This window comes from Eumetopias jubatus, unplaced genomic scaffold (genome assembly GCF_037043125.1).
Source record: "Eumetopias jubatus isolate StellerSeaLion01/CBP00866 unplaced genomic scaffold, mEumJub1_p1.0 scaffold_15, whole genome shotgun sequence".
Classification (NCBI taxonomy): domain Eukaryota; kingdom Metazoa; phylum Chordata; class Mammalia; order Carnivora; family Otariidae; genus Eumetopias; species Eumetopias jubatus.
Window position 1 is genome coordinate 59941768 of NW_028274821.1, and position 20226 is coordinate 59961993.

Consider the following 20226-nt stretch of genomic DNA (forward strand, 5'->3'; position numbering starts at 1 on the left):
CTCCCTACCTCCAGCACGCGGGGCCTGGGGCCTGGGGCGGCAGAGATGAATCAGACACGGTCCCTGCCCACCGAGAGCCCACAGTCTGCGGGAGGGGGCAGCGCACACATAAATTACATGGATGCTGGGTGGCTGGGGACCCATGTGGGGATACAGGTAGAGAGGCAGGTGAGGCTGAAGAGGGGGAAGGGAGTTATTTCTCTCTCAGAGTCAGGGTTAAGAACGAAGCCAAAGACTGGGGCCCTGAGGGGCCATTCAGCTGCTTCACCTCTTCCGGTTGCTTCTCTGCTGGGAAGGGCTCCCCGGGCTCACTCTTATCTCTCCCCTATACTGGCCTCCAGACTCCACAGCCTCCCCCTCCAGTACCTGCGCCCCCCAGCTCCTCACCCTTCCTCACTGTGCCAACACACGCCTTTCTCCTTAAGCCGTATTGCTTTCCCAGAGCAGAGCTGCCCTCGGGGCAGGAATAATGGGCAGTGACCCAGGCCAGGGGTTCTCAAACCTTGTTGCCTATTAGAATCACCTGGGGAGTTCTGAAAAACCCAGAACACCAGGACACACCCCATGCTGGTTCAACTGGAATCTCGGCTGGGGCCAGATACCAGTATGTGTCCAAACTTGTGAGGTGACTGCAGTGTGCAGTGAGTTCAAGAAACAGTGGGTAGCTACTCGAGTGTAACTGCATCAGCATCACTGGGGAGCTTGTTAAAAATGCAGCTTCCTGGGCCCCGCTCTGGGCTTACTGAACCAGAATCTACTCTGGAAGATGATCCCCAGGTGGCTTGTCTGCAGTAAAGTTTGAGAAGCACTGCCAACACGCAAAGGAGTTTCCCAGTGTCCTCAGGGGCACACTAGTGTCTGGTCCCCAGGTCCTAAGGAGGCCAACCTCTAAGAACCCAAAGAAGGGCTGGCCGGTGTGGATGAACTCCAGGCTGGTCATGACGGCCACCACCATGACTCAGTGAGCTCCATCAGGCGCTCGTTCCGTACAGGGAGCTGCATCAGGACTTCCCCTCAGGCCAGTCCTCACAACTCCAAGGACCAGGGGGTCATCTCTTCTTTACCACAAACTCACTGCAGCAAGGCCCTTCCTCAGTGCAGGCCTCAGTTTCCCCAGGAGTGTAGTGAGTAGGCCAGCCCTGAATTGGCCTTGCTGATGGAGAGCTCTTCCTTCTTAAATTCGACTGACATGTTCATCCGTGTCCTCTGTGACCAGCCCACAGACCTGGCTGAGAGGCGGCTTTGTGGGGAACACCCTGGGGCTATGGGGGAGGAGGGGAGATGTCTTTGGGGGTCAAGGAAGGAAGAGTGGAGAAGCCTCCTAAGGGAGCAAATGCAGGGGTAGGTGGGGGAGCACCACAGGTGTGCTGGGGAGAGCTGGCCTGTGTCTACCTTGATGCAAGGCAGCCAGCAGATAGTCTATCCACTTACTTATTCACCAGATAGTGACTGAGGGCCTACTACATACCTGACACTGTTCTAGACACTGAGGATACAGCCATGAACAAAAGAGACAAAAGACCTTGCCCTCATAGAGCTTGTACTCTAGTGGTACAAACAGACAACAAGCAAAACAAATAATTAAAAATATAGTATATAGTATACGTTAAAGAAAAAACATAAAGTGGTGAGATTTTAGATAGAGTGAGTAGGGATGGCTTCACCAAAAAGGTGACTCTTTTTTATTTTATTTTATTTTTTTAAGATTTTATTTATTTGAGAGAGAGAGAATGAGAGATAGAGAGCACGAGAGGGAAGAGGGTCAGAGGGAGAAGCAGACTCCCTGCTGAGCAGGGAGCCCGATGTGGGACTCGATCCCGGGACTCCAGGATCATGACCTGAGCCGAAGGCAGTCGCTTAACCAACTGAGCCACCCAGGCGCCCCAAAAAGGTGACTCTTGAATAATAAGCTGAAGGAAGTGAGAATTAGCTATGTGCCTATCTGTGGGAAGAGCTCTCCAAGCAGAAGACCAGCAAATGCAAAGGCCCTGAGGCACGAGTGTAGGTGGTGTGTCCGAAGAGAAGGGAGGTGGTCTGTATGGACGCGGAGGGGAGTGAAGGGGAGCAGGCAGAAGATGAGGTCAAGGAGGGAAGTGGGGAGGGGGAGATGATATAAGGACTTTGGCTCCTACTCTAAGTGAGCAAAACGGGGACACGTCCTGATTCAGATTTTAATGACTCGCGCTGGCCACTATGCTGAGAATGGACCATGCTGAGAACGGCAGTGGGGAGGCTACTGCAAACGTACTGGAAGACTGACCTATCTACAGAGTGGTCCCTCTGGCCATCTGGAGTCTAACCTCATGAGGTGGAGAGGGGCCAGGCTGTGTGGCCGTGCAAGCAGACAGGCAGCTGGCCAAAGCCAAGGACACCTATGGAAGGAGGCTAGATGTGGGCTGTTGGGTGGAAAGGAAAGTACCTGGCTCTACCGGACATCAGGCCAGCCCCTTCCTCTCACTGAGTCTATAACAAAAGTGGTAACCAAGGGTCCCCACAGGGTTGTGATGAGGATTCCAGGAGAGTATGCACGTACCAACGGTGGGGAAACTGAGAAAGGGTGTGGTGCCAGGAGGCACTCCTGCCCTGTACTGCCACAGACCAGGAATGCCACAGGGTGTTGCACCCCGATTCTCCACTAGGGGGAGCCTGGGCAATTCTTCCTAGAGCAGAAATGCAGTTTGCAGGCATCCATCCCGTCTCACCCAGGGAATTTCAGATGTCTCCAGGACGGCGTTCTAGGGTGGGAATGCATGTGCCCCTGAGCTGTCCTCATCGTGTCTGGGACCCTGTGGTTGGTAGGACTCGCTCTCTTCAAAAGCTCAAGAGCAGCTATTGAGAGATTGGTACACAGAACCCTAAAGTCCCATTGGGCTCATGCCCTGGGCCCCAAATAAACAAACCAAAGACTAGGCAGAAAGGAAAAGCCACAGCTGGCTGAAGGCGTGTGGTCTGAGGTCTACAAGCTGGATGACTTTTAGCTCACCCAGGCAACACACCTGCATATTTGTTTCCTCTCTTGGTCCACATGTTATTAAATGTGGCTTCTAAACCTTTCCTGAGCATCTGCTCTGTGCCAGGCTCTGTGCCGAGCAGTGGGTGGGACTGTGATGCAGCAGGGACTCAGGCTCATGAGCCCTCTTCTGTCCCCCAGCCAGCCAGGAGCCAGCTGGGGTTTGGGATTTCTCAGGGTCTCTCTGACGTCTGCGTTTATCTGAAGGCTCAAAAGACCCAGTGAGATTTCCTTAAAACAGACAAAGGGGCAGGGCTGCCATGGAGGAATGAGTGGGTTGTTCACTGTGTAAGAGCTACCAGCTGATCAGCTGAGTGGGGACTGAAATCCATCTCGCTCTGCACTCACCAAACCCTGCATCTTGGCTTGGGGCTGCATCTGGCTCATGGGGAGCAAGCTCCTGAGAAACAGCATGGGGGAACCTCAAGCCTTGTGGCTCCCCCTTTCACCTCAGCAGCTTCTTCATTCTGCTATCACGGATTAGTAGGGAAACATAAGAATGGATGCGGCAGATGCCCAAAGACAGTCCTACCAGGGCCCACCCGGGTTCTCTTTCTTCAACCCACATTTATTTAGTCCTGAGGATGTGCCAAGCACGGTAAGAGTGCCAGTCGCCTGCAAGGTGGCGTCATTATGCATCTCTCAAAAGCAGATCTGGCTCTCAGGGCTCTGTACCTTCTCCTGTTCAAAGGACTCTGGAGCAAGCAATACGGGACTCTATCCTGGCCCTCCCATTTGGACAAGTTACTCTGTGTGAGCCGAGGCCTCAGCCTCCTCCTCTGTGAAACAGGGTAAGATCAACGCCAACCCGGTGGGGTTATTGTGAAGGGCACGCGGGTTGGGGAATGGCCAGCATACAGAGGATCTCACTAGATGGCACCTGCTCTTATAAAGCAGGGCCTTCTCCCTCTCTTACCCTCCCGGCAGCCCTGGGAGGACAATCATAAAGATGCCCCCACTATAAAGATGCAGAGATTGAGGTCCAGAGAGGGGAAGGTGACTTCCCCCAAAGGCTGGTAAACCCGGAGGCAGGACTGAGGCCCAAGGGTGCGGAATCCCCGTCTAGGGCATCCTGCCCACAGCACACACCTTCCAGCCTCCCCCAGTTCTCCATTATGGCTGAAGGAATTCCACGCATCATTTGGACAGAGATGTTCCAGGTGTGGGGAGGGTGAGTCCTGTGTTAAGTCGGATCAGGAAGACAAAGAAGGGAGAGCAAGGCAGGATTTGAATTTGCCCCTCGTGGATGTGCATGTGGGAGAAGGTGCCCCAGAGTCCCCACTCTCAGAACCCACCTACAGTGAGGGTTCCTGTAGCCCAACCAGGCCCCGAGTTGGAGGGGGGCCCACAGCTCCACCCTGACTCTCCCCCATTACCCCAGTTCAGCCAAGGCTGGTGGACCTGAGCACTGGCCAGCCTCCCCCACCAGCCCACCTGCCTACTTGCCTCCTTTGGCCAGCCGGCATGGTGGCAGGCCCTGCGTGCTCCCTGGGGAGTCCGCCGCCAGGCCTGATGGCGCTGATGGAGGGAGGGAGGCCGCCAAGCTGTCAGTCTGGAGGTGCCCCTCGGAGCCCCTCCTGGCTGGAGCGAGGAGGGTGGGCCGGCGCTGGAGCCGGGCTGTCAGGGCCTTCACAGAGACGAGGCCGGAGAGGAGCTGCCTGACAGCTCGCCCACCGAATTAGGACCATTTGCATGCTAATTTCCAGCGCTAACGGGCTGGCAGGCTGGCTGGGGTGTGGAGAGTGTGCAGAGAGAGGCGCCGCGGCCTCCCTGCCCGCGATGGAACAATGCTTGACTGATCTAGCTGCGTTAACGAGCAAATTATGGTAATTTTGTTATTACAAATGCATAGAAATTTCCAAAGCGGGCAGCCATTCAGGGCAGCTCCCTGCTCCTCCCCACTCCTAAATACTGAGCCCCCTGTTTGTACACATGGGCCTGGCACCCACTTCAGGGACGAAGATTTCCAGGGGCCAGGCTTCCCTCGGAGCCCTCCTGGGGAGGCTGGCCACAGGCCAGAGCATCCCTTCCTGTCAGCAGGCAAGCCCTCAGCTCCTGCCTCCCCCAAACCTCACCTTCTTGTCCCCCGGAGTCTCTGCTTAGTCTCTGGGCCTAGCAATCCCACAAACCTGCCACTATCGAGCTGGTTTCTTTCCATTCTAGGTAGGTAACATGGGTGATTCTCCCTGTAGATGCTCCAAGGACTTGAGAAATGCAATTATTTCTGTGCCCACTCTGTGAACTGGGCTCAGTAGCCAGGAAGAGCCAAGGGATTGTCTGATGAAGGAAGCAAGGAAAGAAGGGAGGGAGGGAGACAAGGAAGACCAGAACTCATCCCACAAGTGAGGACAATTAAGAGACCGCACCCCTGGCCCGCTCACTGGTGGGGTAATTAATCTAAGACCTCATCAGAGGCGTCTGTTTGCCAACTGGCACCCGGCAACCCCTCCCGGCATTTATAATTGTCCACTGTCAAAAATCACAATTTGTCCCAGTTTTTCTGGTGATCTTCTTCTTGATTAAAACTATGTTTTGGAAGCATGCTCTGGAACACATCCAGACAGAAACTGTTTCCAGGAAAGAGCTCCCTGCTCCCAGCCGTGCAGGGAGGCAGCTCCAGGTGCAGAGCTGGCCACAGAGCACGGGCTTGACGGTGGGACCCTGTCGAAAACCAGTCCACTCATGAAGGGGGGCGCACAGCCACGGCTTCTCTCCCGGGCCTCTACGTGCGACCCACCAGCTGCCCTCCTACTTTAGAACAGGGATTTCAGGTTTGGGCTGATGTTATTGAAAGGTCAAGAAGCTGTCTCAAATGCATTTGGGAAGCCAGTGGGGAATAAATCATCAATTACGGAGGAGAACGGCACTGAAGAAGGCCCGCTCCGCGCGGCCGAGGGACCCCGAGCCGGCCGGGACTTGCAGAAGAGCAAGGGAAGCAGACACTGAAATGCGAGCAGAGACTTTATAACCTTAGCTGGGGTCGTGGCCAGATTTTTCCATTTGTCTGATTTTCTAATTGGGTCACAACTTCCAGAGGGAAACTGAACCCAGGAAAAGAAAACAATCATTTCTTTTTGTCTAGCTGCCTGGCTCTGGGGGGAAAGCAGAGAGCGGGAAGAGCCGGGGACCTGGGCGTGGCCTATAGGTCCCCGGCAGAAGCTCTCATGGGCCTGGGAGCGGGGTTTGTCTCTCCCCCGGCTGGCTGGGGCCCAGGGCTGGGGGAGAGATGTGGGCTTGGGAAGAACACGCCAAGGTGGGGGTAGGTGGGGTGGGAGTCCTGCTCCGGGTTGTTCTAGAAGCTAGGGCACCCAGGGCCCACCCCAGGAATACCAGGCCTGCCTGAGGTCAGGAGACACAATGCTTCAGCGAAGAACTGAGAGTGAGGGAAGCAGGGGGCACTGGTATTTCCCCAGTGGGAACAACAGGGCAGGCAGCTACCACAGCAAGAAGTAGTAGCCGGTCTGGCTCTTCCTCTGATGGGCTGCGTGACCCCGAACAAGTGCTCTCCTTGACCTCATCTGCACACTTGCAGGCTGACTTCTCAGGCTCAGTCGGGTCCTGTCCATCCGTTCACAGAGGCGGCTGCAGCTACAGACGGTGTGGGGCTGTCTCCAGCCCTCTGTGAGGAATGTGTGAGAACAGAACCCTCCCCGTAACAGGGACACACCCCAATCTAGACCAGGGCTCACCGCCTCCCATGCTTTTCCTACTGGCAGATTCTCCCAAAGCCAGGGGTGGGACCCGCAGCTGGGGCCCCCACTGAGTCAGTGCCTTTGCCGCTGTTCCCCGTTACCCGCTCCACACCTCCACCACAAAGTCCTGGGTAATGGCAGCTGATACATGGCTGGTCTCCAGGTTCGATTCCCTTGCAGCCATTTCCCCAAGTGTCTCCAGCTTCTTGCTGGGGAGTCCTGTCCGCAGAAATCCCCCACTCACAGTGCTCTCAGAAAGTCTGCACGTTGACAACGCCCCGACAGACAGCCAGTTCCCGGGGCTGTGGGGATTTGCTTCAGTCCCAGACTCCTGGGCACAGACACGGCACCTCCCCTTACCTAGATCTGCTCACGTGCGCCCTTCTCTAAAAAGCGACTTCTAGATGTTAACCCAAGGTTTCTAATAGTCAGACACCAAACTGCAAAGTCCTTCTCCTGTCGCCTGGCCTGGACCACCTGCCTGTTGTGTGACCTGATGCGGACCACCTTCCCTAAGCCTCAGTTTTCATCTCTGTGAAATGGGGCTACGAACTGTGCCCCCCCCCCACACACACACACTATGGTGTGGACCCTCTGAGATGACACACAGAAGAGGCTTGTAAATTGTAAAGATCTATCCAGATGGTGGTGCGTATTCTTCACATTGTTGTGAACAAGACCTCAAAATGGCCACACTGTCATGCATCCTGTGCTGGCGGGACAATGCCCAAGGCATTTGTGACCTGTGATTGCTCTTTAGACAAAAGGACATGATAACACAGTTGTCATTTTTAAATTTCCCTTCCTCGCTCTTTTATCTCTCTTGCTCTCTTTTCCACTCCTTCCCTCTTTCTTTCTCTTTCTTCCAACCCTGGATCTAAGTCTCCCTGATTTGGGTCCTTTATTTGTGCCGTTGCACATAGACTCCTTATAAAGAAAATTCATTTGTTCAGGGTCACCGCGTGGTTTTTCATTAAAAACAAATTACCCGCATTCAGGGAGGACATCTGGGCTTCGCGGGTCCCATTAATGACTATATTTCCAGCCTCCCTGGCCTGGTTGGGCTCCCCTTGCCTGTCACCCCGCGTTCCCGGCCCCGGGAGGACAATGAGAGTGACAGTCAAGTGAAAGGGAAAACATGAGGGATGAGGGCGAGAGGCGAGTCCCCTGAGAGGGGAAGGAGGGAAAAGTGAAAAAAATAAATAACTCAAACAGAGGGTAACAAGGGCTATTGTCTCGGCGTCTTCCAGCGAGGAGCCAGAGCAAATACTGGAAGAAAGAGTGGGGGCATGGAAGTCAAGCTGAAGCTCTGTTTAATTACACAGTTGGGCCCTAAGCCGCTGACTCTGCACCGGACAAGGTAGGGAGGGGCGAGGGCCTGATGCAAATGGATTCCACCCATCTCCACTGAGCGCCTACTGTATTCAGGGACAGAGCAGGCGGAGGATTCCAAGAGGAGCAACCAGGGGATGGGAGCACTCTGTCACCGCTCTGACCGAGGGAGACCAGGGGCCCTGCCCTGGGGTGTGCTCACGGGAGAGAGGAGGCCCGCGGGGGCAGGGAGTGGGGGAGGCGCAGGGGCAGGCTTTCTGTAAGAGCATTTGATTTGGCGCCTAGAAGGACGGGTCAAGCACGGAGAGGGGAAGATGGGGTACTGGAATGTGAAGTGTGGTTCTCTGGTGTCCCAGCTGGGAAGAGCCTCTTTTGGGCCATAAAAAGGCCTCTGGGTCAGGAAGGCCATCGGCAGCCCTACCAGAGCACCAAGGAAACCAAGAGTGTCTCCCCGGCCCAGAGCCCATTCCTTCTCTCCACGGGCACCAAGGACTGGGTGAACTTGAGCATGAGCGCTAGGTGCCAGGCCCAGCTGCTCCCCTGTTGGCTGTGTACCCCTGGCAAGGCATGGTACCTCTCTGAACTCACCTAGCCTGCCCCTGAAGTGGGCACAAACGCTCCAACCTCCCCAGGTGCTTTCAAACTGCAACCTGGGATAATAGAGAGGGCTCTGTGATACCACCATGCAGGTAGGCGGGAGGCCTGCAGGTGGAATCAGCTTATGGGCATAAGCATTTTGGCCTCGTTAAGAAGCCTTCTGGAGAGCAGGCGCCAAGCCCTACTGGCTCTCCCTGCCCCCAGAAGGCTCGGAGCGCTGCCAGAAGTTCTCTGGAGAGAAGTCCCAGGTGGAGTGAGCCACAGGCTTAGAGACGGTGGTCAAGACAGCTGAGGGCTGACAGCTAATGAGGTCTTGTAGATGGGGGCTGCAGATTCCAGCAAATCAAAGGAAGGAAAACCCAGACAACCCCAGTAGATTCAATCTGGTTTTTTGGAAGAACTCCAGTGTGTGTAGAAGCAGAGCATACCTTTTATATTCACTGCCCCCCACCCCCGATCCGTTCATTGTCTCCCTCCTCACTCCACCTCCCACTGACTAACATATGCTTCATCCCCAGTGACAAGCTAAGCCAGAGACTCCTCTCTTCCTAGATTCCTCCCCTGACCCAGGGTTAGCTACACCCCTAACCTCTTACTTTCTTTGATGTGGACAGCATTTCACAATTTTAGAAAAACTCTGCAAAATCAGCTTCAGACATGCCCTCCCCCCTCCAACCCTCCTACAGAGAAATTCTGGAGCCCTCTATTCCTGACATCCCTAGTAGAGGCTGCACCCTCCTTCTCTGTGCTCCCAGAGTCCCTGAGTTTACGTATTATTACCACATTCGTCCCCCTAGATCCTCACCGACTTGCCCATCTGCACTATAGACTAAGCTTTTCATGGACAAGGGGCACGGCTTTCACCTTTCTATGCCTACGTTCATGCTTGGTACGTGCAGTTGGAAGGGAGAGAGAGAGAGGGAGGAAGAAGAAAAGGAAAGAAAAACTGATGGATGGATGGATGGGTGGCTGGCTGCTGAAACCTGATCAGCTCAAGGTCCCACCATTACTTTTTATGTTCAGTATGGTTCAACAGGACATCAGGGTGTCTCCCACGCTGCTTTTTCCCAGAGCCCCACGTGCCTAACTATGGGGCACCTCTCCAACCCAACTTATAGTACTTCACGCATAAAGGTACCAAAATAATGAGACTTCTCACTCTAAAAGTACAAAAGGCTTATTTTTATAATATTACTTTTGAAATTATTTGGCCACAAGCAATTTATGTAACCTACGGTTGGCTATGATTTCTCAGCAATCAAGATACAGGCCAGGGAATTCTTGCAAAGTGAGAAAATCCAACTTAAAAATTGTTTTCAAATGTAATGAAATTTTTATGAGCACTAAATTTAATAGTTAATGAAGTTAACATAATATTACAATTTGCAGGCACTAAACTTAACATTTATTAATGCAAGTTTTCCAGCTTCCTTTCTGAATTTTTGAGGCAAAAACAGTTGTAAATTGTTGTAAATTCCTGAAAAGCTCTTGGGCCCTTTAGCCCAGGACCCCTCAGGGACCCTGCATTCCCCATTACTGTCCCGTAGGAAGTCCTGGCTAGGATGTCAACCTCCTTCTTCAGGAGCTCAAGTCTGGTAGGGGCTAAGAAACACTCACAGATAATGTCATAGAAACTACGAGGAAAGTTCGCCAGGAGAAGTGGGCAGAGCCAGTGGGTAGATGGCCTGGACGCTGTGGGACACTGGCTCCTGCATGGGGACCCTTTCCTTCCAGGAGGGCTGCCTCCCAGCCTCTCCCTTCCGAGCCCACCCAGCTGAGCCAGGCCCAAAGCACCTTTTCCTCATTTTCCCCTAACCAAGACTCGACCACTTATCCAGAGGGAACGGTCACCCAGCCCTGTGGCGGGCCTTCAGGCAGGAAGTGGTACTGGGAGGCAATGCAACAGAGTGGCTTGCCATCCCCGGGGCTTGGAGTCGGGCTGCTCTACCACCTACCGTGTGGCCAGGTGCTGAGGAGGACTCCCCTGCGGCCGCTCTTCTAGGGCCTGTGCACACGTGAGCTGCAGCCCCTGTCCACTGGGGGCGCCTCTCCTAGAATCTGACTCAGACCTCGGGATCAAGGAGGATGAAGGCCCCGGGCCCGGTGAGGCCGCCTTTTCTCCTCAGGACACCCACACTTGAGGGCTGTGCACCTGCACTCCTGTCTGAACCAACAAGGGAACCCAACCTCTTGGGGCTGGGACCTCAATCTCCCCCACTTCATTTCACCCAAAGCTCAGATGCCCTCCACATACTTCAATTTCTTCTAAAGCAAATCCTGGCTGTATCCCCTAATTTCCTAAAAAGGCATCACAATCCAGTTTTTTGTTTGTTTTTAAAAAAATACCACTTGCAGAGGCACATCAGGGAGAAACATGAAAAGTCAGGAGCCCAGACATATGGTCTCCCTCACTCACGACTGGTTCTCATAACTGCTGTCAGAAGGCACAGAGATGGGGAGAGCTAGACAGAGTAGCCCGGGGAGACCTAGACACAGAGTGCAACTGCTGGTTGTACCACCTCATGCACACGAGGTTTCCAGGGGTTGATGTTTGGGTGCTGGAGAGGCCCTTCTTCATTCAGCCCAGCCTGGCCTTCCTGCTTGTCCCTGCCTGCACCCCAAAACCCCTACTGGATACCCAGGCTCTCTGGGCCTTGGGTCTTCTCACCCAACAACACCCTTCCAATTTCTCAGGCTGCAAACTTGTCTTTCAAGGTCCAGCCCAAGTGACCTCCCCTGGGAAGCCTTCCCTGGTTTCCCCCACCTCACCCCACGGCCCCAGCAAATTCAGCAGCCCCCTCCTTCGCACTTCCTCGGTACATTCCTACATTTAAACCCCTAACACAGCATGCAGGGATGACTTTTTATATCTATCTCCCCAACCACTCTGTGAGCTGCCTGAGGGCAGGGACTGTGTCTGCAACACCACACCTAGCTTAGAACTGGCACTTTCAGGAAATGTGTGAAGAATGAACAACCGACTAGCCACCTGCTGTTTCCCCCTGGTTGAGCCTGGTATTCCCCCCCAGTCAGTTCCATTCCTGCTGTGGCAGAGTGACTAGAGGCCACTAGAGGGCAGCAAAGAGTCAGGAACGAGCAACAGGTGGCCGCAGGGGAGCCCAGGGTGAGCTTTGAAAAGTGTGGAGGTAGCTTCAAAAGTACCCAGGCCACAGGACCACCAGAAGACCCGGTGAGGGAGAAAAAAGAGCTATGAAACCAAAAGTCATTCATTCTCTGAGCAAACACTCCCTGAGCCTGATGCTTAGGCCTGGGAGGCACTTGACAAGCAATGGTCCAGTCTCCCTCCCTCCACTCATGCTTCAGTCCCTCCAACATGTCCTTTCTGGTTTCTGTGAGCCCCTCCCCTCCCCAGCCTGCCCATCTGCCTGTCTTCAGTTCTAATTCTGGGGAAGGGGTCCCTCTGGCTCCCATTCACTGGTCCTAGCCATGCCTTTCAGAATTGTGCAGAGTATATTCTCCCCATGGTCCACATGCTAAATGAAGCCCAGAACATGGAAATGGCATTCTCAGATGACATAGTGACTCCCTGGCTGAATCTGGCCACAATCCAGGCTTTTGCCTCCCTGCTGGACCCCTCTACCCCCATTCCTGCTTGGCAACATTCTTGCTTGTGACTGGATTCTTTTCGAACCATTTCTCCCACTGATCCATGGGCTCCATGGGCCATGAACTCCACTGGAGAGTCCTCAATATGATGCCAGCCTAGGTCAGGCCAGCCTCAGAGGCATGCAGCTAGGTGTCTTTTCTCACCACCACATCCCGCTGAGGCCCCTAAATAAACAACAGTCATCACTGTAATCGTCAATACTTGTGTGGCATTTACTATGTGCTAGGTAAAATTCTAAGAGTATTACATAAGCTACATCATTTAATGCTCACTCTTATTCCCATCACCCCCATTTTGTAGATGAGGAGGAAACAAAGGTACAAAGAAGTTATGTAACTTGCCCCAAGTCACACAGCTAGTGAGACACAGAATGGGGATTCAAAACCAGGCAATCGGGCTCCAGTGTTCCATGCTTCCCCATGTGGCTGGGAACCGGGACACGGCAGTGAACAAAACAGACTTAGCTTTGTGTACTGCACAACCTGATGGGAAAGTAGATGAGGATGGAGTAAACCACTGAGGAAAGTCCTTCACCTGTGCTTAGTATCTGCTTAGGATGCTTTGTGAGAGGAGTGATGGGGGGGCGGTCCTGGTTTAGATGGTGTGGTAGGCAGAATAATGACCCCTGACCAAAGAGGTCGACATCCTAATCCCTGGAACCTGTGAGCCTGGCAGGTGATATAGCAAAGAGGAATTGCTAATTAGCTGGAAGCTAAGGAGAGTACCCTGGATTATCCAGGCAGGGCCAATAAAATCCCACGAGTCCTTAAAAGTGGAAGAGGGAGGCTGGAGAGAAGTAGAAAGATGGCATCACAATAAAGATTCAGCCTAGCATGGCCACCAACCAACGAATGCAGGGAATATCTACACGTTGGAAAAGGCAAGGAAACAATTCTCCCCTAGAGCCTCCGGGAGGAATACAGCCCTGCCGACACCTTGACGTTGGCCCTCTGACACCCATTCTGGACTTCTGACCTCCAGAACTATAAGATGATGAATTTATGTTTTGAGTCACTAGTTTGCGGTAACTCCTTACACTAGCAATAGGAAATTAATACGCATTTGGTTACGGGGAAGACCCCTCTGAGGTGAACCCCACAGGGAGCCGAGGACTAGTCCCATAAGAGCAGCAGAGAGGGGCTGAGAAGAACTGCACCTGCCTCTCATTCCCACCGCCAGAGTCCCTCGGGCCCCACGCCTGCCCATCTCTCGCTGTCGTCATTCCACACCTCCTCGCTGGCCTCAGGTTCCTGTTCTACTCACCCTCGTCCTTCTTTATGAAAAGAAAATCCATCAGTTAACTGAGCAATGTAACTGAAAAGCACCCCGAAACGATATACACCAACCCATGGCAAGTAGAGCGCCCAGGACAGGAGGAACTTGCTGTGTGCCTTCTAGGGCTTCCAACAAGCTTCTTGTCTGCTGCAGCCCAAGGAAGGCAAACACGACACAGTCGGGATTTCTTGGCACTTGGGCCTAAAGCTCCCAGAGGGATGACATGTGGAGGGCACATGGGCGCGTCCCTGACTGGGTCGTCTCAAAGATGGTCTCCTTGCTGCTTAGACTTACTGAAGTCAAAGGGCAGTGAGCACCCTTCCTTCTCACCCAGCCTGGAAATTTTAAGAGTTTCAAAAACCATGTTGATATCTGTTAGGTTGTACAAACATCTCCAGGCAGGAATCAACTAGTTGTACCGATCAGGACACCACGGAATCTTCGGTACAAAACTTGTGGCATTTGCTGGGACTCGAGGAAAACAAGACTCAACTGTTCCCATTCTAAGCTGATTAATGTGCCCTCTTTGCTTTATTCAGTGGAAGTGATCGACGAAGCGCTCACAGATTTTGCACAGTGGCAGAAGGCAGAAATGGAATCTACAAATACCAGAGAAGACCAAGAAGCCCCATTTTGCAGACCTGGGAACACCCTGGAGCCAGAAACATCAGACAGCACCCTGATGGCAGAATCAGGATGGAAAATACAGAATCCAGGCCAACAAGCTAGAATTTAATATGGAAAAACGGGATGCCTATTTTTTTTTTCAGGGCCAAAAGTTCAACTACACTTGGGCAGTCCCTCCTCAATGTGTCTACAAGGAAACCTTACACCTGAAAGTCTTCCCTTAAAAGAAGAGGGGGAGGCCAAATTTCCGAAAAACCTAGCGTGGAAAAACAAGTCAGAAGATGTCGGTCTCCCTCTGGATTCACGGCTAGGGGAGGCAGACGGACTGTTCCATATAGTGAAACAGACAATTACCAAGTCACAGCCTCAGACAAAAGAAGGATAAACAATCTCCTAAAGTCTTGCTCAGTTTGTTTCTCCAAACTCTACCAACATGCCCCTGGGGGTCTGTGAAATGGCATCCCCTTCAGCACGGCCACAACTGAATGAAGGCCTCCCAGATTCAGAAGCCCAAGAGATTGAGTCAGAAATCTGAACAAAGTGGAAATCCTCAAACAGGTTGTGGTATATCCATGCCCTAATCCCTGGAACCTGTGAATGTTACTTCTATGGGCCAAAAAAAAGGGAGGGAGGAGCGTGTGTGTGGGGGGGGTTCCCTTTATAGATGTGATTAAGGATTTTAAAATGGGAAGAGTACCCTGGATTATCCAGCTGGGCCCTAAATGCAGTCCTGTGTATCCTAACAAGGGAGAGGGAGACGTGACCCCCTCCGTGCTGTGAAGGTAGAACAGAGACTTGCAGGGAACACCAGGACCCACAGAATGGATCTCTCCCTAGAGCCCCCAGAGGGAGCACAGCCCTGGGCCCCAGGACTGCAAGACAGTCACCAGAACTAATGCACGGTTCCATATTAACTTTCCCTGCCTCCCTCCCTTAGCCACCACACACAGAAGGACCTATTCTGTGCTAGGGACTGTGAGGGCTACAGAAGACAAAGCAGAGGGCCTGGCCTTTAGGACCCACCATCCAGTGGCACAGCTAACTGGGCCACACACAGGCTGGGCCATGGGGTGTAACAAAGCCAAGTATCAAGCATCCCCCCGGGGGAGGGCCAAACCGGAAGGCTTCCCGGGGCAGGTGATGTTTCCACATCGCCTGAAGGGTAAAGCTGGATCCCAACAGGCAGGGGCAGGAAGTAGCAGAAACCAAGGGCACAGATGGGAGTGACACTGATGGATGCGACTGTGAGGTGTGCAAGGAACCAGTGGGTGGTCACGGGGAGGGACGAGCTGGGCGAGCTGGCCAGAAAGGCAGGCTGAGGCCAGATTATGTGACGCCTGAATGGCAGGCCCAAGACCCGCAGTGCCATAAGGTGGGCCCCCTGTGCTGTGTGCCAGTCCTGGGACAGTTCAGCGAAGACCATGCCTGTGGGCCAGCACTGCCCCCATGAAGCCTTTCCAAAAATAGGTTTGATGATCATGTTGGAAACAATCCCAAAGATGTGACACAGTTTGGACACTGAGGAACAGGAACCCCTGAGCATGGGGTCCCAGCCCTGACACTGGGTCTGGAAGGGACTGAGTCGCGGGGCTGTATGAGAAGAGAAAACAAACGGAGAAGAAAGGGAGAGAGTGGGAGGCAGACCTGGGCTCCCTGCCAAGATGCTTGTGTTCCTCCCTCCACGTGGTGTACCGTCCCTCTGTGCCAGGGGACTGACTGATCATGCCTCATGCTAGTACCGGTCCCGCCACTGGTTTGGTTAGACTGGACCTTTGTTCAGCCCTGTGATTCCTGCGGCTGCCGTTAATGGGTGAGGAACCGCCCTCGGTTCCCACTGGGGTCTCTGCCAGGCCCACGGCCATTTGTATCTTGAGCCTAGTAATTAGGCCTGGAGAAATCACGGGGGCCAGGGGTGGGCTCTGGATAAACTCAAGAAAGCTCAGCCGCTTCTCAAGACTTGGCCTCTTTGGGGTCTGCGGTGGGGAGCCGGCAGGGCCAGCTGGTGGCCTCAGCCTTACCGGACAGTGTGCCCTTGGGAGAGGGCCTGGGGCGGCTGCCTGGGCCCCTGCCATCCGGCAGAAGCTTGTGTTGATGGAATGAGAGCACACAGAGGCAGCGGAGTACAGAGGAAGGAGTGCTGAACTGCTGGGCAAAGCCCCAGATTCAAGCCCTCCCCTCCGCCGGCTGTGCAGCCTTGGGCGATTCCCCAACTGGTCTGAGTCTCGGCTTCCCCTTTTGGAAAATGGGAATTCGATTCCTACCCAGCCCACCTCACAGGGTTGGAACCATAAAGGGCTCCCGGGAAAGCACTTTGCCTTTTATAAAGTGCTACGGAAGCATGAGGGGCTGTGAGGGGGGCAGGACTTGGGCTCCATCTCCTGAGAGTAGGGGCGGGAAGGAGTCTGGGTCCCCCCCACCTCTGTTGGCCTTGTGCACAGTGTTTCCCGATGCTCTGCCATGCGCCCGTCCCCCCAGCAGAGAGGCAAAAGCTCTTTGCAGGTGTGAACCTGGCAGGCCTCCCTGGCCCTGGTGAGGCCCAGGGCACGAGTACACACAGAGGCCATTTCCCATATGTCTCATATTTAAAAGTCATAAATCAAGCTAACAAACCGTTAAATGAAATATGCTCTGTCCTCCTACCTTGTTAAATACATCTTTGTTAACAACTGCGAAGGCCAGGAGTGAATTTAGAATTCTGGGACTCCTTGGCATCTGTGCCAGGACCTGGCTGCGTGGGGAAAGCCCAACCAGGCTAGGATTCGCCCTGCGTCCCTTCCCGCCCCTGGCTTGGCTCATCATCCTGTGGGACCTTACATGGAGGTGGGAACACCCCGTCTCAGGTTCGGTTCTGTCCATCCCCCACCAGTCCTCAGCCTGGGGCGCACACGCCCACGACATGGGCTACGGAGGAGGCTGGCAGAGGCATGTGGTTACTTAGGCAGGACTCCTAGGGTGGGCTAGAAAGAGGGGCTCGGGCACCAGGTAAATGACTCAGAACAAGAAACAATGCTAACCCTTAAAAGAATAAAAGAAGTGTAACCACATCCAACCCAGTCCTGATTTACCCCCTGATTTTTTTAAACATCTTTCAAAAAATGATACTTTGGGTTTCCTGCTATTCTCATGCCCTGAGGACAGAGCCAGCCAGCACCAGGATGATGTGCTCTTTCTCCCACCCCATCCTACAGTGGAAGGAACAGGGCGGCCTCCTTTCTAAATGTCTTTAAAGAAACGGACCCATCGCTGGCCCGAGGGGATACGGTTTCCTTCCGTGGCCACGGGGTGTTCAGCTCAGAATCAAGTCACCAACCCATCCGCCAACATCCTCTCTGTTCTGAGCACATGGTCCTCAACCCCAAGGAGTAAGGCTGCTGAGAGCCCCTGGGGGTCGGGGGGGGCGGGGAAGCCTCCTGGTATTCACCTCACACAAACCGCGTCGGGGAGGACGGAGGACCCCGACTGAGCACTGGCTGGGCAACCTTTGCTCAGGTCCCGCACCCCTCTGTGTTCAGACTATCTGTGTGGCCACCAAGGGGCTGTTTGAGTGACAGTCCCCACCCCCCTTCCCGAGTTCACTGCCGGCCCCACTGAAGGCCCAGCTGCAGAGAGAGAGGCTGAGAGTGCAGACCTCTGCCTGATTTATTCAGGTCCACTTCTCAGAAGCGTAGAGGTCACCCGGGCTGTTTGGGGGGAAGCCCCCCCCCCGAAACCCCGTCCGCTGCCTGCTGTGGAGACGCCGACAGTGCAAACTCACCAGGCACCATCCCTGTCAGCGTCGGTGCTGAGTAGCTGCCCTGTCCGGCGGGGGGGACGTGCGGAGGGTACCCGGGGAGGGTCGTGCTCGCCAAGTCACGGCCTGAGGAATCAAAGCAACAAATCACGGGGTGAGTGTCTCCGTGGCCAGCCGCTCATGTCCACAGCTCCTGGGACATCTGCACATTTGTCACGTCTGGGCGCTGAACACCAGTGTGCCCCCACCCCCCTCCCGTCACTCACGCATGCAGACATGTGCGCACGCGCGCGCACACACGCACACAGACACCCACCCCTCCGGCCACCCCGGCTCCCCTCAGCAGGGACCCAGGACAGCTCTGCTGCTTCCCTGGGAGAACGGAGCTCCGGCCAGCTCACCGCGCGCGAGCTGAAGGGGGACTTGGACTTCTCCCCGTCCACACCTTTGCTTCCGCCGCGCCTCTGCGCAAAGCACGCTCTCCTCCAGCTGCAGGCAGCCCAACACCACGCGCCCCCGCGAAGGCCTGCTCCAACACCTCCCTCTTCCTCCTCCTCAGACCCTCAGCTGTGTGTCTGGTCCTTATTCAGTCCTTCCTCCTTTGCCCTAGAGCTCGCCATTCACTCGACAAAGGTGCAGGAAGTGTACCTCCTCACACCTGACACTGTTCTGGGAGCTGGGACGTGGAGATTAAGGCCTCGGCCATTGGGGGCAGACATTCTGGTGGGTATGTGTTCACCTCTTTGCAGGCTGCCGGCTCCTGGAGGGCAGGGGGGACACCTCATTCATCCACCACCGGGCTTGGCACCTGGTAGGTCCTGACTAAAGGCAGAACGAATGGGGTGTCCAAGCCTGCTGGGTTTCATGCTGTGTGGAAGAAACCCCAGGGAGCAGAACTCTGTAAGGGAGACGGCACTGAGCTTTGGCCGTCTCTTAGGGATAAAGCAGAGCTCCGGCCCTTTCAAGCACCGCCAGTTATGTGTATGTAACAGGGTGTTCGGGGCTCAGGAACCCAGATCTTGGGCGATCCGACTGTTCAGTGATTAGGTGGTGGGCCCTGAGGACAAGACCCCACCCGATGGGTGGGATTGCCAATTGCTCCTGGAAGGAGGAGATACACCTGCTTCAGCCGTCCTGGGAAGCAGGAGGGAAATGAGGTGGTCTTAGGACAAGGGAGGGAAAGTGGAACCTTGACCTCCTCTGATTAGGGACACTGGAGACTGGGTGAGGGCAGTTCCCGACCATGAAGAGCCAGGCCAGGTCCCAGGAATGTCTCCTGGAGCCCAACGACTTAGTGCAGGCACTGCCACAGATAGATGACTCTGAGCTCAGCCCATTAGCAGGTGGCCCAAGGAGAGAGACCACCTCTGATCAACACTCCCCAAAGAATCCAAGCCAGGACACAGTATGGGCCGTGAACGTTCCCCAGATAAACCAACAGCCTTTCTAGTGCCAGTCCTTCAAAGACTGTCCAGCCTCCAGCCAGAGGCTGCCTCATTTCACGGCGTTCTGCTTACCTTCCAGAACCTTATGGAACAGAAGGCATGTGGCCTCCCCTGACCTCGCTCACCACCTCCCTGGCTTTAGACTGGGCATCCCAACTTGAAACAAGCATTGCTCGTGTCTCTTCATATGGGGCATTGGAAGGGGAGCAAATGAACTACCTCTGAGCCCCCACAAGAGCTGACATTAAACAAAAAACCGGAATCGATGGAACTGACCACTTCTAATAAAGGTCATTTAAGAAGGTTTTCTCCCCAGCCCTCGTATGCCTCCCCCTCTCCTCCTCCTCTGACCCTGCGCTCATAGCCCTCTAGGGCAGCTCCTGTCTCCAGGGTCACGTCTTTGTACCCAATGTCAGAATGGCAGAGGCCTGCAGATATTTGTTAAGTGAATGAAAGAAGTGGCTCCAACAGGGCTCTTGATCTCTCGGGAGCTCATAAAATTCCCTCCACTTGTGGTCAAGAATCAGTGAAGGGAAGGCCCTTGAAGCTCTTCTGGACCAACCCTGTCACCATTCTGCAGATGGCAAAGCTGAGACCCATGGTGGGTGGGGGAGCAACAGGCTCAGGTCCCGCAGGGAACAGGCCGCAGAGCAGGTGCGTCAGCCCACGTTTCCTAACATCAGCCCAGGACCCTCCTCTGCCTCAAGTAGCATCCTGGCGGGGGTGGGAAGAGCACTCACACCCAACACGGAGCCCTCTGCACACGGTCACAGGGATTTGGTGACCCGAGGGCTGCTGAGAAGGTATCTGAGGAAGCGGAGTGAGCCTACATGTCAGGCTAGCTGGTACAAGATCAAAATGCCAGGGGCCAGACTGTGAGACATGCAGAG

At 54.4% G+C, this 20226-nt stretch overlaps 1 protein-coding gene across 2 annotated transcripts in view; it reads right to left on the reverse strand.

The window, feature by feature from the left end:
- Window positions 1-20226, reverse strand: part of PAX5 (paired box 5) — a 190203-nt gene that overhangs the window by 24506 nt on the left and 145471 nt on the right. For both annotated transcript variants that reach the window (XM_088019276.1, XM_028108737.2), the window contains one exon: window positions 17916-18017. In XM_088019276.1, coding sequence (XP_087875402.1) covers window positions 17916-18017 — 102 coding nt within the window. The remainder of the gene's footprint in view (window positions 1-17915; window positions 18018-20226) is intronic.